The following is a 17,054-nucleotide window of genomic DNA, read 5'->3' on the forward strand; positions in this document are numbered from 1 at the left end:
TACTTCACAGTTCAGGGTGTTTTTCAAAAACTTCATATTCGAAGTTTGAAATTCTTAGGGAAAAACGTGTTTGGTATAACTGGGAGAATTTCTACGAGATTTTCAAAATACTGATTGCGGATTTCGCCAAAAAGATAACGAATTGCTGGTACATCTGCTGATGATGTTGTGAAATATAAAAGGTTCTCCGATAACAACAGTGAAAGGACAAGGTATAAATTTTGAGATTTTAAGAAAAGTAGTCTTTCTAGGGAGTCGAAGTGGAGCTGTGACAAAATTAGCTTCTTGGAAAGGAGTTGTAAGGTTGTTTTTGCTAATAAAGGATAAGAAATTCGACGCGAATACGTTTTAACTATATCTTTGGTTTCGAATGTTTTTCAGGTGCATAACTGTATGCATAAATCTTTCTTTCGTAGACGAGGTGCGGCTGGTTCAACTTCTCGATCGAGGTGTTTTAAAAAAAAATCACGAAAAGATTTGGAATGCGAATTGTAATTGCTAAGATACGAATGGGGTTTAGGATAAAATCAAGTGGCAAACTTGAAGATTAGTTTAGTTTCATATGTTATAACCAACATTTTAATTCATTTTACTTGTCCAAAGTTAACAGTTCAATAGTCCAATTGTCCAATGGTTCATATATAAGTTAGATATATAATATTCAAATTACTTAATACGTATCGTGACCCGTGTACCGGTCTCGGTGTCGATCACAACTCAAAGTATATATATATTTTGGAATCAACTCCGACCCTGTATAACCAACTCCCACCTTCACATATAGAGTGTCTACGGTTGTTCCGAAATATATATATAGATGGGTCAATATGATAAGTCGAAACCTTGTATACGTGTCCCGTTATTTAAAGTGCATAAAATAAATAAATATATATCATGACCCATTATACAACGTGTTGTCTCAGAATTAATCCGACGTATTGTTGTACATGTGTCCCGACAGTAGTACAGTGCGGAAATTAAAATTGCAAGAATGTAAATTGCGATAAATTAAATGTTAATCAGTTAGCCGGAACAGTTAGCGTGGAATCCTTAATAGATTTTTAATTAATTAAATCGTGTGTTTCTAACAATTTTTATTTTGTCCAATATTTTCTTCTTTATGCCACTTGTTGGATTCTGGTAGGTCAAAATCCGAATATGAAATTTGATTGAAAATGGTTATTCTGGGGTAAGCGGATACGAATATCGGTGGTTGTAAGTAAAATAATAGATAACCGTTGAATCAGATTCAAGAATGTACAGTATAACTTATTAATGTGAATCCTAAATATTCCTCGGGTACTACCCACCCGTTAAAATATTTTCATCATTAATAGTTTGTACGAAGGAATTTTTAATTACTATCTTTATGAAAATATACTTGCATATATATTTTCTTCAGAGATAATCATAGATTTAATGAGTCTATAAGATATTAAACTCATTTGATTTATTGTTAATTCTTGATTACATAATCTCTAAGACTTTAGAAATTACATAATCGTCATACAATACGTAAAGCGAAGATAATCGATGTAGAACGATATATAGGACGAAAATCATACTCGAAGTTCAGATATTGAGTCGTGTGATGTTGATATTCGAGATACAGATTGTGATGTTGAGATTTAAGGCGCGGTTGTGATTGGGGTGATAAAGGTACTGTGCGTTGACGATGGTAGTACGGATTATGCTGCTAGTGCTGATGTTGGTGTTTGTAACCTTCGCACCATATTCTCCAAAACCACTACCCGAGCACGGAGTTCGTTGACTTCTTCTATTATACCGGGATGATTGACGGTTGGAACGAGCGAATGAACACGATTTGAAATATGGGATAGTATGTGATCGTGATGAAATACTCGGAAAAATGGGAGAGAAAATGGTTGCCCGAACAGGTTCGCCGGTAAGCGCTTCAGGTTGAAAAGGGCAATTTGGTGGATGGAAGAGATCTTCGATGTGGAATGATTTTTCAGATGTCGGATGATATTCTAGCTATATAGAATATCTATGTATAATACCAAAGATTTCGTAAACTACAGAGGAATTTACGGCATATGTTAGGCAAGTCTACAGATGCGCTGGGATATGAATTTTATCTATACACTATCGATGCACTAAATGCAGTAAGACGTGTCTAGACTAAAGAATGATAAGCAGACAATTCCCTAAGGATGATAAGCAGATGGTTTCCGACTAGAGATGATAAGCAAAACTTTTTGTCAGGCAGACACGGTCAAAGTCCAGACTCACTAATGTATCCTAACAACTACCAGTTAGACACACTAATGCAAGTCCTGATTCACTAAGACCAACGCTCTGATACCAACTGTGATAACCCGAACTAATCCATCCGGACAACGTCCATATTGATTATAAACGAATTACAATAGTTGATAACATTGCGAGGTACTTGACCTCTATATGATACATTTTACAAACGTTGCATTTATTCTTATAAGGTAATCTATCATTACATCAAGAGTTGTCATATTCGCCTAACTTGTCATAATAACCAAATGACCTAATCTGTCATTTATTTAATAATAGTCTCTAATGAACTTCAATGACTCGAATGCAACGTCCTTGTATCATGGCTTAAATGGTCCCAAATGGTATCCTTAATATGAGCTAATGCACAGCGGAAGACTTAATTCGTACCTGAGAATAACATGCTTTAAAACGTCAACTTAAAGTTGGTGAGATATAGGTTTAATGCCGGCAGCGATATAAATATAGACCACAAGATTTCATATGTAAACATTTTAATAAAATATTCTAAGTGGTTGAGCACTTGGTAACCATACTTAACATTTAATCACGTTGCATATTCCCTTTATTATGAAATCTTACTACACCGTACCAAATGTAGTCACGAAACGAAGTACTGTGCAACCGTTGAATACTGGTCGTCCAGTCCGGTTGGGGTTGTCAGGCCCGATAGATCTATCAACAGGATTCGCGTTTACAATACCGCTGTAAATAATAGTTACCAAGCTACAGGGAAGTATGCCAGTGGTACAACTCAACGTAGAATATTTTTTTTTTTTTCAGTTACTTGTGTCCATAACGTAAAACATAAAATACATGTATTCTCATCCCGAAATACTTAGAGTTTAAAAGTGGGACTATATACTCACCTAATGTATTTTGTAGTAAAAATACATATAACATCATTGATCAAGTTTAAGGTTGGCCTCGAATTCACGAACCTATATCATTCATATATATATCAACACATCTAATAATCGAATAAATATATATTAGTGACATAAATGTTATCTTAATAAATTACGTGTTTCATTAATAACTTAATTAAATATATTTATTTTATATACTTTAAATAAATAATTTGTAAAAATTTTAATATAGTTTTATTAAGTAAAATTTTATATAACTAATTTTTATTGTAACAATAATAATATTATCAATAGTAAGGTTGATAATAATATTATAATAATATTAATGATACTAGTAATAATGATAATAATAATAATAATATTAATGTCAAAATAATAGTAATAATAATAATAAGGTTAATAATAATATTAATTTTGATAAAAATAATAATTTTTCTAATAATGGTAATGAAAATAAAAACAACACTTTTTATAATAATAATAAAAATAATAATGATAATTTTAATAATAGTAATAATAATAATAATAATAATAAAATAAGAAAAAAAGAGTTACATATATTTATCATGTTATTGTATTAGTAAACATATTAACCAAAATTGTAATACTTTAATAATATTTAATTATCATAATAATAATAATAATAAGGAACATTAGACTACCTTAAAAGAGTCTTAAAAAAAATAGATGTCACAGCTGAGAATCGAACTCATGACCACCCGTTCACCCATCAAACACACAACCAGCTGAACCATTATGTTTTACTCTTTTAATTCCCTTCCCATATTTTTTTTATAAACTGTATTAATTCGGTTTCCATTTTCCATTTATTCCTCCTCCTTCATTTCGGCCCAATTTTAATTATGCTTACGGCCCACTAACAGTCCATCAATAATTTTAAGTCCATTTAGTAAATTATTGTGTAATCAAAAAAAAAAAATGAAAAACTGCAGGCCTCAGAATCGAACCCGAGACCTGTTGGCTAGTAACATAGGTTCGAACCATCTGCACCACTCACCAATTCTGTTTTAATACGTAGGTGTATTATATTTAATATGTACGGTCATGTTCATCGTCTTCCTCATAATTTCACCAATAAACTCGTGACTCAGTTTCACCATTGAATTATCATTGTATCACCATCGTGGTTACTACCGTGATATCCCTCGACAGAAGTAAGGTTGAAACGAAGAAGGGAAAAAAAAAATTAACGAGTGGCAACATGAAATCACGAAAATAATAAATGGGTTTAAAGGTGTGTTTTGAAGATGATGTTTAAGGGGTGTACTGTGGTTGGGGGTGACAGGTGACAGAAGTATAGATATGGTTTAGAGATGAGTGTTACTTGATGGTCTAACTTATATGAAGTGGTGGTTCGTTGTGGTTACAGGAAACGAAAGAGATAGTGAGAGAAAGAGGGTGGTGGACTAGTGAAAGTGGCGGTTAAGTGGTTGTTCGATGGGTATGATAATTCAGGCCGCAGGTGGCCATGGGTCGGTTGTAGTGATTTCTAGCTTGGCTCGAACAAAAGGAAACCCAGTTGCAATTGTTGATGAAGGTGGTTTGATGGAAGTAGTAACATGATGGTTATGCATGATGGTTAATGGATTGTTAGGGTAGAAATAGTTTAGCCGTTTAAGAATAATCAAGGAGGTGAGTGGGTTTTGGTTGGTGATGATGGTTCTACGGTGGCTGAGATGGTGGCGGCATGGTGGCACCCGGTGGTGGTGAAAGGTGTGAATTAGTTTTGAATCCTTCTCCTAAATCTCTTACACATATATATAATTAAGATCTATATGGATTATAGTAATAATATTAATTAATAATAATTATTAATAATAATATAAAAATAATAACTTTTAGGCATGTGTTGATATCACAAATAATTCTGCCGACACTTTTCCCGAGGTGACCATGTCGTGTCCCTTGCTAAACAGTTAACGTATAAAAGTGTTCCTAAAAATCCCAAATTTTTAGATTAAATTTATTTAGTTATTTCACTCATTAATTGTTTGAAACCTGATCAAAAAGGTTCAAAAATTATTTATTTTCTGTTCCGATTTATATGTACGGAGTACGAATATCTAAACTTAAAAGGATATAAAATATCTTTAACAAATCTAGAATCTTCGTGATCAATTTACACTCCAACTTTTATTTTAATCTTTCATAAATATGTATAATACCTATATCAAAACTAACGAAACGTCAACCGAGTGTCACCGACGTTTACTAATTAAGTTCGAAATCAATTATTTTCAATATACTATATGTATATATATAATTTTATTTTAGTAACCTGTTTTATTACATAAATAAATATATAAAATAAATCTATATATAAATAAATAAGTTTAAAATATAATCTTATATATATTACAAGTAATATTCATATATATTCATATATATATATATATTTACATATAATAATATTTCTCATTACATCAAATATTATTTTATTTATTTTACACTATTCATTCTAATAATTAAATTATATAATATTCCAAGTTTATGTTTCCAACCATAAATACTTATTTAATTATATATGTTATCTATATACAAATAGTTGTTCGTGAATCGTCGGGAATGGTAAAAGGGTTAGCAGATTATCCAAATAGAGATTTCAAACTTTCTAGACTCAAAATTAAGGTTTTTGCTTATCGTGTCGGAAACATATAGAGATTAGGGTTTAAATTTGGTCGGAAATTTCCGGGTCGTTACATGTCGGAATGTAATTGGCCGGTGTTGTCCATATTTAGTATATTGTATAATAATAATAAAATAATAATAATAATAATAAAATAATAATAATAATAATAATAATAATAATAATAATAATAATAATAATAAAATAATAATAATAATAAAATAATAATAATAATAATAATAATAATAATAATAATAAAATAAAATAAAATAAAATAAAATAAAATAATAATAATAATAATAATAATAATAATAATAATAATAATAATAATAATATAATAATAATATAATAATAATAATAATAATAATAATAAAATAATAATAATAATAATAATAATAATAATAATAATAATAATAATAAAATAATAATAATAATAATAATAATAATAATAAAATAATAATAATAATAATAATAAAATAATAATAATAATAATAATAATAATAATAATAATAATAATAATAATAATAATAATAATAATAATAATAATAATAATAATAATAATAATAATAATAAAGAGTTCTTTTTTTTTTATATATCGTTAGTTTGATTGTTGATAAATTTAGCATTAAAATTTATAGATTTATCATTAACATTAGCATTATAGTTTAATCTATTATTTTTGACTTATTATCATATTATTATAAGTCAATTTTACTATAAATAAATCCTTATAAAAAGTAATTTACGAAAATCAGTATTTAAAAAATATATTTTTTATATAATTAAATCAAACGAATTTAAATTAGAGGTATACATGTTTTACAATCAATTATAGCTAACTTAAAAATACCAATATCACATCATCGTAAATTAATATGAAGTATTTACTTTTCATGTATACTATTTATTTATTATGTATAAATAATTATTAAATATTTATCATTTAAAGTACATGATATGAACTATACGACCAATTTTATTAGAATTATTATCGAGTATCTAGTCATCTATCATCTATAATCTATAATACTTTAGTACTTTATACTCGAACATAAAATATATAATAAAATAAAATACAATATATACTTCAATTGAAATGTTATATATTAAATAAAGAACACGATAGTATAACAATATTGACAACTATACAAAAAGTAAATTCTCAAATTAAATGTTATGTAACTTACTACGTTAAAATGATTTTACCTTATTTACATAAACACTACTTATTATAAAACGTAACGGATTATATGAATATTTAAGGCTTTAAGATAATAATAATAATAATAATAATAATAATAATAATAATAATAATAATAATAATAATAATAATAATAATAATAATATTATTATTATTATTATTATTATTATTATTATTATTATTATTATTATTATTATTATTATTATTATTAGTAGTAGTAGTAGTAGTAGTAGTTTGCTAATGTGGTCACTGTGACATATGATAAGCTCCATATAACGAACTCGCATATTTTAAATATCAAAAATTGTAATTAATTTACGTAAAAGATCAACGTAAATTGAATTAATGAATACAATATATAAATAAAAATAGCTAAAACGGATTTTGACTTATATTATAATTAATTACTATGTAAAAAAGAGTGATGATTTGTACACAATCAACGCTTATCCAAACATAACCAAACATGCGTAAAAATATTGTATTTTGTATTGTACAATATTATAAAACATATATAGTTGTGTACCTGTGTATAGATAAAGTTTAGTTGCATAGTAGAATTGATATTTCTAACATTAATTTTGATAAACTCACTAAATTTTTGAAACTAATCTTAAATGATGTCTTACACAAATTTATTGGGGTCAAGTACGGGAAATTTCTAAAAATAGCATAAAATTGTGATGGATTTATTAATAAAAGAAGTGAAAATATCACCGTTCAAAATAAATAAAACTTAATAGTCTCATAAAATGTTTTTATTTGTCAAGTTGGGAGGAGACATGTTGATGGTTGATCTTTTTATTCAATCATTCACGTCATCTCAATGAGAATGTGAATGTTGTCATCTCATAGTTGATGATATATAAAAATATACAAAGTACGTTGTTTTTTTTTTTTTTTTAAACAGCGAATTTGGGATCACCCGAGGGAGACTTAACCACCCGTTGCGATCATCTCCCGTTTTGACTATGCCGATACAGTGATATTAACCCTCCCTCTATCGCTGCCCGGGAGGAAACCTTGAACCGATCCAAGGGCACGGCGAAGTAAAACCCCCTCCCCTTTACCCCCCAAACACAATGTGGGAAAGATGCCATGGGTGGATCCTTACATGGCAGGGATAGAATTGCATTAATTGTTACTCTGGAGTGGAGTCGAACTCCTGACCTCAAGTGTGTTAGAGGCAAACTACTACCACTCATTTACAACTGCAATTCAACAAAGTACGTTGTTTTCTTTCATCATATCATATTTACATTAAAGGCATATATTTTTTTTCCCTATAATGTAGAGGAGAATCTTTTTTAATAATGCTAATAATAATATTTTCAAGAATAATTTTGATTTGTTTATCTATTTTTTTATTGTTCACTCGTCCGCCCCTTACTTTTTGTAACTTTTTTTTCTCTCCCCTGAAATTCGAACTTGAACTCACAGATTTTAAACCACCATGCTCCATAATCCAGAAACATCACCATTAAATTCGTCTACTTTGCAAACACACCAGTACTAACTTCGCTTTCATCTGAGCGTCACACGTGGTGGGGCCTCAAGTGGCTACGAGAGATTAGTACTCATTGGTGTTCTTGCCAAAAATAGACGAATTTGATGGTGGTGGTGAGATCTAACATTTTCAGATTATGGAGCATATTGGTTCCTTAAAGTAATCTCGCAACCTGATAATAAAAGATGTTGCTTCTGCAAAAAGCTTCACCCAAACTGACCATCATAAACCCACTAATTATATCACTAACACATCTTGAATCCCTCCTGCAATATTGTTATGAGTGTTTCAAACCAAAGGGCTTAGCCGAGCGGTATTTGAGGAGCCTATCAACCAAAGGGCTTAGCCTAGCGGCATACTGATGAATTAACAAGTGTTGGGTGTGTGAGTTGCTCTTCTAAAAAATAAATATGAGCGTTTCGACAAACTAAATGCACTAAACATACAACTCCGTTATTCTCAGTTTTGGCTTCGTTTATTTGTTTAATAACGGATTAATCAATAACTGTATCCATTCTCAAATGCAAATGTGGAACTGAGGATTTTATGATACAACATAAATAAACGAACTATAGAACCAACAAAGGAACAACATGTTGTCTGGCCATACTTCTGATTTTTGACATCAATGCTAAGACAAGTTTCTGAGAAGTATTGGCGCAGAAAAAACAAGGGGTTTTCGGGTTTCCTGGGCAGTAAAACATTAAACCCCTTATGCTTAGCACATGGTGTTCAATATGGACCGAAATACAAACTTCCAAATAAATGATCTTGAGACATTGGTTCAAGATTTGAAACTGGCCAATCATAAGCTTATTTCACTTTTCGTCACCTCCTCAGTAGCTTCAAGACATCACCAACAAGATGCAACGATCCAGTTACAAGAACCTGAGATCGTCAATTTCAGTCCTTAGCTTTGTGTGCAAATGCAGTAATATTAAAAGGTTAATTGACGAAAAAGACACTGTTGCTATGACGATTAATAATGGCAATTTCAGCTTATGCACAGGTCAAATAAAAAAGTAAAAAAAGTCAAATACGTCTAAAGATGCACACAGTGCGTTTTAATGCATACAATTTCTTAACTCGGTGTATACGAAAAAGTCAAATTACTAGTTTCAAACTTTCAATATCCATATTCAACACATTTTTCAAAATGGACAAACAAGTGTTTTGGGTCAACCTAATTTGACCCGACCTGTACTAAAAATCTCCCCAGTTGACCTGTGCCTAACTTGACGAATTTATGTTTTATGTTAGGTATTAATGACCTGACCCGTTTATTTTGTCAATATTATTTGGTTGTCTCGAGCATTTGTTGGTAAGGTATGGTTGAACGATATAATTTTTGCTCTATATCCGCCTATGTGACAGCATGTGCCTATCGTAGAGTGCCACCTAATGATAAACGGTTCACAGTTGTGTTTGAAACAATTACCTGAAGCCTCAGCGAAGGGTTATCTCGAGCCGAGTTTCTTAACCAAGAAATTGCAGAAGGTAACGATGGAAAAACCGCACTGCAACTAAACTTTCCATTTGCAGAATTGCAGTCGGACATATCGTCATACAGAAACTCGGCTGGTGGCAAAGTTTCAGCACGTTCCATCTTCGCACTCGTACAAAGCCTAATGTCTGCATTTATACGTTAAACCCGAAGTTAAAAGCATGCACACAGATTATATTTGTAGAGATCAACCGTTGTCCACAATTCTAAAATTTTGTTTGCTTGTCATTAAGACAACCCCCCCCCCCCCCCCCCCCCCCCCCCCCCCCCCCCCCACACCACCACCACCAAAAGGAAAAAAAAAAAAGGAACAAAAAAAATACAAAAATACAAAAATAAAAATAAAAATAAATAAATAAGTAAACAAACAAACAAACCTCTCCCATGAATAATTCTTTCCCAGACTTTTTGAAGGTTAAACTGCCATGCAAGATCCTTTGTAGGGAAATTTAAAGGGATGTTTGAAGCACCAGAGGTAACCTTGCTATAAGTTGACATACTTGGGACGAAAATTGCTTTCGATAAATCAGAGCCTGCTCAAGTTAATATCAGACATATAAACATTTTGCAGTTGATTGAAAATTAAGAAATTAAAACATCCGCTAAATTGTAAAGAAAAACATGTAAAAAGCGATATGGAAGTATAGACTAAAAACAAGAATAAAAATACCTGACGAAGCACATATATCCACGAGTCTAGGAAGGATAATTTCTGGATCTCTCACCTCCATGCAATTGAATAACAGAATCTGAATGATATGATTGCATTACAATAACCGGTGAAAAAAAAAAGACAAAACAACTAAGAATGAACTGTAATGTACACGGGTAACTGGATAACGTTTTTCCCTGTTCAGGCTACCCGGGAAGGGCATGTATCTTTTTTCAGATTTATGCGGCTTGACCAGGTTATCCCATCACCGTTTCTGAACCCTTTCCCTGGTCACCCAAGATATGCTGCTAACCAGGTTTGAACCTAACAACTCTTGTGAGGATATCAAGACCTCAACCACTAAGCTAATGAGATGGTTTGAAAATGATAGGTAATGTGATTTAGTAAATTACCCTTTTTGTTATTGTTTTAGATTCTTCTTTTTCCTTCAATTGTTGAACGCAACCATTATTGTAAGCTGCTTCCATGTTTCCATGGTTAGAAAAAGACGAAACCGGTCTATGAATCTTTTCCTTAACAACATTAGAAAACCATTTGGCACAAGCATCCATGCTTTCGGGACTATGAGCCCCATCCAAATAGAAAATCAACTCCCCTGAACAACTTTTTTCATCGAGGCCCATTTGATTACTTAAGCCCAAAGTTGAGTCATGAACTATTTGAGCCCTTCCAGAAAGATGTGCAGTTGAGAGACCCCTTAAGAATGCATCTGGTAAACTATCGTCTCCAATATCCTGAGTTGACACACGAATAAAAAGTTCTGAAATTTATATAAAGCAGAGTTGACACACATTAAGAAGTTGTGAAATTTATATAATGCAGAGTTTAGAAACAATAAAAGGCTCTGAAATTTATATAATGCAGAGTTGAAACACATTAAAAAGTTCTGAAATTTATATAAAGCAGAGTTTAGACACAATAAAAAGTTCTGAAATTTATATAATGCATCAACAAGTAGAGGTGACAAAATTAGCACCTCGGAATTCGGGTTTTGGTACTGATTGGGCTGAACCCGAAAACAAAATCTTGGAAACATGATTACAAAATTCATATTATTTCAATAATACTAAAACCTGATGAATTTGTGTGGAAACTCACATTCTGGAACAGGTTTTCCCAGTTTCTTGTAGTACTGAGCCAACTTTTACAAAGAGAAACAGCAAGGCCTGCATTCACAAGTTGGTGATCGCCAGATAAACTGAGTTTCACTGCATTTAACACCTTGTAGGTAATCGGTGCTACAACTTGCAATGGAACCTTCAAGTGGTGTTAAGAAAAACATCAATACATACTCATCACTTATGTATACATGTTTTCGTTTATTTTCGCTATTTTCATGTTTTTCTACTGAAAAACATTTAACAGATGTAATGACATAATAAGGATAACAGTACCTCCAATTGTTGGGCTCTCTTTTTAAGAGTATCCATTGCTTCAGGAAGTTGAGCTACTGTGAAAGCAGGAACTCGAGGCTTCAAAGGAAAAAGGTCGCCAGGTCACTTTTTCATATAGATTTAAAATAAAAACTGGAAAATAAGAAGAATTACATATCTAGAGTAGTTCGAATGTACCTATATCTTTGTACCTTAAATATCCCAGCTTTATGCAAAGCAATTTTTTCCAGAGTTTCTCCTGAAAATCAAAATCAAAATCAAAATTATAAATTAAATGAACATATAAAAATAACGAAAGAATATCGCATAACGGACAATATGCATGTTCATAGAGACAATTATATGCGAAGAGAACTGACCTAAAATTTCCATGTGATCAAAGCCAAGAGAAGTGATGCCACACACAACAGGATCTTGGATCTGCAGGGCATTAATATCATATCAATTAATTTTAAAACAAATGTATAGAAGAAGATTTCATGATAATTTCCAATACTTAGAATTGCATTGCACCATTGAAGATAACACAACTTCAAAGACAACACGCGCTTGGGCTATATACTTTTCTTTGAACAACAAAAAGTTCAATTTTAAACACAACTAATAATCTTTTACAGAAAGAAGTGTCAAAGTCAACGGCCTGCAAATAACATTTAGATCATTTTCTCTGATAACATAACTAATAATAATTATTAACAAGCAGACGAAGAATTGAGATAAAGCAAAGATACATTACCACATTTGTTGAATCCAATTTCCCTCCAATACCAACTTCAACAATAGCAACATCTACCTGTCTCATAATAGTAAATTGGATAATTATATCAATATCTCAACTTCAACCGTGTACATTAAAACTTAAATACTTAAAAGAGATATAAACTCTACCTTTTCAGATACGAATATGTTTAATCCCAATAGTGTTAGGAACTGAAAAAGGGGAGGCATTGGAAGATCTTCTGTAACTTTTTCCTGCCAATATTGATACATGTAGGACGGTAAAAATTTCATATTTTCTTTTAGTTTAATTATTATACAAATACAAATACGAATAATATCACCATGAACCCAAATCTACATTAACATGTTGGAGAGAAGATGTCATTTTTTATAACAATTCAAATGTAAAAAAGAATACTAGTTCTAAATAATGAGATAAAGATAATACCTTCAGCTGGTTCCAGCAATCCCAAAAATAACGTAGAAATTTTCCTTCGGATATATCTAGCCTACACAATCATATTTAATAAAGGTATATCTGTTACTATGAAAACAATATTATAATTGTTATAACATGGTAAATTGTCATGTCATCATGTAATACATGTACCTGCATGATTGTTGAAAAACTTCACTCATACCTCTCCAACATTAATTTAAAATTCAAAATCAAGCCTTACCCACAAAAAATTTAATTCAGATTGTTTAGATATAATAGGCTTTGTTATTTTCTTGAACAAATGAACTTTTTGATAGTTCCATAGAGTCACCCAATCTCTATAAATAAAACAAATTCTATCTTACATTTGTACTAGCAAAGTTTCATTTCCCTCAAATATATATATATATATATATATATATATATATATATATATATATATATATATATATATATATATATATATATATATATAGTGGTAGGATCAAGAGGGAAGTAACCATTCGGGGGGAAGCAAAATTTTTTTTTTTTTTTTTCGTTTTTTGAAAAAACTTTGTTCACGAACATTATAGATGAGATGAAAATATGAACATTTAGTAGAGACACTTTGTGATAAATGTTTTTATTTTGGCGGGAAAACGCTCGAAGAAGTAATATATAACAATTATCGTGTTTTTCGAGCGTATTTTGAGGTTTTAGCTATTGGGGTTTATATATTTGGGTTTAGATATGAGGGTTTATAGGGTTTAGATATTAGGGTTTAGAAATTTAGGGTTTAGGGTTTAGATTTAGGGTTTAGATTTAGGATTTAGATTGCGTTTTTAACACGAACGGTTTAGAGTTTAGGGTTTAGGGTTTAGGGTTTGGTGTTTTGGGTTTATGGAATAAACCCAAAACACCAAACCCTAAACCCTAAACTCTAAATCGGGCTAAATTTTACTTCACAAAACATGAAAAAAAAAAATTCATATTCTTCACGAACAATATTATCTTTATCTTGAATGTTATTTTTGTCGATCGTTTTCCCGCCTAAATAATAACATTCATCACGAAGTGTCTCTTCTAAATGTTCATATTTTCGTGTGATCTTGATGCCGGAAATTTTTTTTTCAAAAAAAACGAAAAAAAAAAAAAATTTGCTTCCCCCCGATTGGTTACTTCCCCATTGATCCTGCCCCTATATATATATATATATATATATATATATATATATATATATATATATATATGTATGTATATATATATATATGTATGTATGTATTAAACAGAATTTTAGAATCCACATATTATTTCCAATATTTACTATTTAGGATGAATATTCAGGTCAAAACTCTATAAAAATACTAATTACATACCCATTGAGACGGAACCTTTCTGTAACGTCAATTAGATGTGGAGATGTAAATAGGCCAGTTTTAAAACCACTCTCTCGTAAGATTGCTTCACAAAATGCACATGTTGATCCCTGATTCACAAACTTTATCAGAAACATAATAGTTTGCATAACATACTGGATACTGAACTTCAGAAAATATATTATATTATATTATATATTATACCATAATAGAGAAATAATAACTAATGATATGATATGATATGATCTGATGAAAATTTAGGAAGATATAAACAAACTAGAATACCTTTCCTTTAGTTCCAGCAACATGGATGATTCTAAGGTCAGCAATCTGTTCCTCTATGCCTAATATCTGAAATCTAAATTGCTTAATAATGTAATTGGCAAAATAAGCATCATAGTGTGTTCTGTCTTTAGTATATGTGATTAGCAATAATGAGTATAGTGGGCAAGACAGACAGGACGGGACCATTTTAAATGGTCAAACATGTTCAGTTTGAAACAGATAAAAAAGGCTAGGCCAAGTTGACCTTATAGCACTCCACCATTTTTTTACTTTTAATAACTAATCATGCATAAGTTACAGACAAACAAAATGTCATCAAAATAACGGTCTAAAACCTAAAATAAAACCAGCTACGGGGTTGTATGAAATCCAATTTGAGTGACTTACAGCCCGTTTGACCTGTTTCACACTCAACAATCTACTTATTACTCATTTGACCAATTGAAAGCAAGCAATATATGAATCCACCCATAAGTAAATAGGTCAAATTGCCACCTCTAAATGTCTAATGTTTAGAATTACCTGAAGATACATCGCCATTCTCTCCAGCTTACTGTATTTGGAAGCTGTATTTGAATTGCCACCACGTCTTTTTCGTGTGATTAAAGATGAAAGTGCTTCCATGGCATCTTCATACGTATACGGTGAACGCCACTCTTGCATCTTTTCGTTGGTTATATTACTATCTTCATTCTTTATCACTGTTTGAGAAGACATGTTTGCATATAGTAAACTGGAAATATTTGGATATTGAAAGAATTGTTTTAGTTTAATTGTGAGTTATCAAACTGATTTAGTCATAGTAATAAGTTATTAGGGCTCAGATAAAGTACTACTACTTATGATTATCTCACAATTATATAGTCCAATAATCAGTCATAAATACTTGTATTACTCAATTACCCCTTATTTACCAACATTTTATTGCTAATAATACATTATATTATATTGTTTCAGGAATTGATAGATATACCTTAGATTTAAGCATGTTGGGTACAGGGCTGGTATATAAGAATGACCATTTTGGGCAGTCAGGTACAAGGTTAGTCAGTGGCGATTTCAGGATCAGATCTTAATGGGTACCGAATTTTTTTTAATTACTAATTATATTTGAATGCTATTTAAGTGGTTGTTTACCGTAAAAAAACTACATATTTGAAAAATATATGTGATCCAAGTAGTTAAATTTAGTGGTGTCCAATACAATTTAAAGGAAAAACTACAAATTTGAAAAATATATGGAGCCCTGTAGTTAAATTTAGTGTGTCCTATACAATTTGAAGAGTATTTTTGTAAATTAGTGGTGTCCTGTGACCCCACAGACAATAAGCTAAATTCACCACTAAGGCTAGTATATAAGAAGGTTTGTTTTAGTTATATCATTTATAAACTCTTTAAATAACTAAAATTTGGCAGACACTTACATAACTAGTTATCTGAATATTACAACTTCAAAGCAAAAGCAAATATATCTACCTATGGAAAACATGAAGTGTACATGGTGATGCATACCTTTTTGTTGCATCGTTTGAAATGAATGAAATGCTTTCAACACAGTGTAATTGAAGTTATATCCACAATGTGATAATGAATCTCTACTTTCATATTTTACTCGATCAACATGCGAGAGTTCCCTTCGGCCATAACATGAACCACCAAATACTCGTCGTCCCATGCAAATGTTTAAGTGTACAAGCATTATACAAAATGTTCCTACAACTTTAACATTTAATAGAGAAGAAAATGTTACTAATAAAATAGCACAAAAACAACCACGCAGACTTGCCTGAGGGCCACCGAGTTGCCCAATGAATCACACCACCTGGGTTCAAAAAGGGAGTGTGACCAGAGGGTACGCATAACACCCGGTATCAAATCTCGCGCTCAGGGGACTTGATTACCCGAGTTTTACCTTCTATTGGGGACCCCAATGTGGGGGGTCCTACGCTAATCCATAAAAAAATAACACAAAAACTGAAAAGAAATAAAACTCATTATAACCATTGCAGTAAGTGATTTACCAAATTATATGAGATCAAATAAAAGAGCTTGAATTTCTCAAAATTGATTGGAGGGACTTTGGTGCGGACACGTGTCACATTTGTGCATCATATATGAGTCACATCGCGACCACAATTCGATTCATGTATCATAATTGATAAAAAAATTTACAGGTCACTAAAGAAATC

At 30.9% G+C, this 17,054-nt stretch overlaps 1 protein-coding gene across 1 annotated transcript; it reads right to left on the reverse strand.

Moving 5' to 3' along the window:
• Positions 1-8,933: 8,933 nt before the first annotated feature.
• LOC139871736 (folylpolyglutamate synthase) lies at positions 8,934-15,590 on the reverse strand. Its single transcript, XM_071859469.1, has 15 exons — positions 15,388-15,590; positions 14,866-14,931; positions 14,581-14,690; positions 13,235-13,295; positions 12,955-13,038; positions 12,803-12,859; positions 12,426-12,486; positions 12,258-12,304; positions 12,067-12,144; positions 11,771-11,929; positions 11,065-11,406; positions 10,670-10,748; positions 10,377-10,532; positions 9,934-10,127; positions 8,934-9,383 (listed from the first exon to the last, which is right to left on the reverse strand). Exons 1-15 carry the CDS (start codon positions 15,580-15,582, stop codon positions 9,324-9,326), a joined length of 1,749 nt encoding a protein of 582 aa, XP_071715570.1. The 5' UTR covers positions 15,583-15,590; the 3' UTR covers positions 8,934-9,323.
• Between the last annotated feature and the right edge of the window lie 1,464 nt (positions 15,591-17,054).

The sequence above is a fragment of the Rutidosis leptorrhynchoides genome, chromosome 10, assembly GCF_046630445.1.
Source record: "Rutidosis leptorrhynchoides isolate AG116_Rl617_1_P2 chromosome 10, CSIRO_AGI_Rlap_v1, whole genome shotgun sequence".
NCBI classification, from domain to species: Eukaryota; Viridiplantae; Streptophyta; class Magnoliopsida; order Asterales; family Asteraceae; genus Rutidosis; species Rutidosis leptorrhynchoides.

What these genes read in the sequence shown, in the direction of transcription:
- LOC139871736 (XM_071859469.1), bottom strand. Translation starts at nt 15,582, where the DNA reads ATGTCTTCTCAAACAGTGATAAAGAATGAAGATAGTAATATAACCAAC. An exon ending in AGAGAGCCCAACAATTGGAG is followed by an intron (nt 11,930 to 12,066) that starts GTACTGTTATCC and finishes CACCACTTGAAG; the next exon opens with GTTCCATTGCAAGTTGTAGC. An exon ending in GGATATATGTGCTTCGTCAG is followed by an intron (nt 10,533 to 10,669) that starts GTATTTTTATTC and finishes TAACTTGAGCAG; the next exon opens with GCTCTGATTTATCGAAAGCA.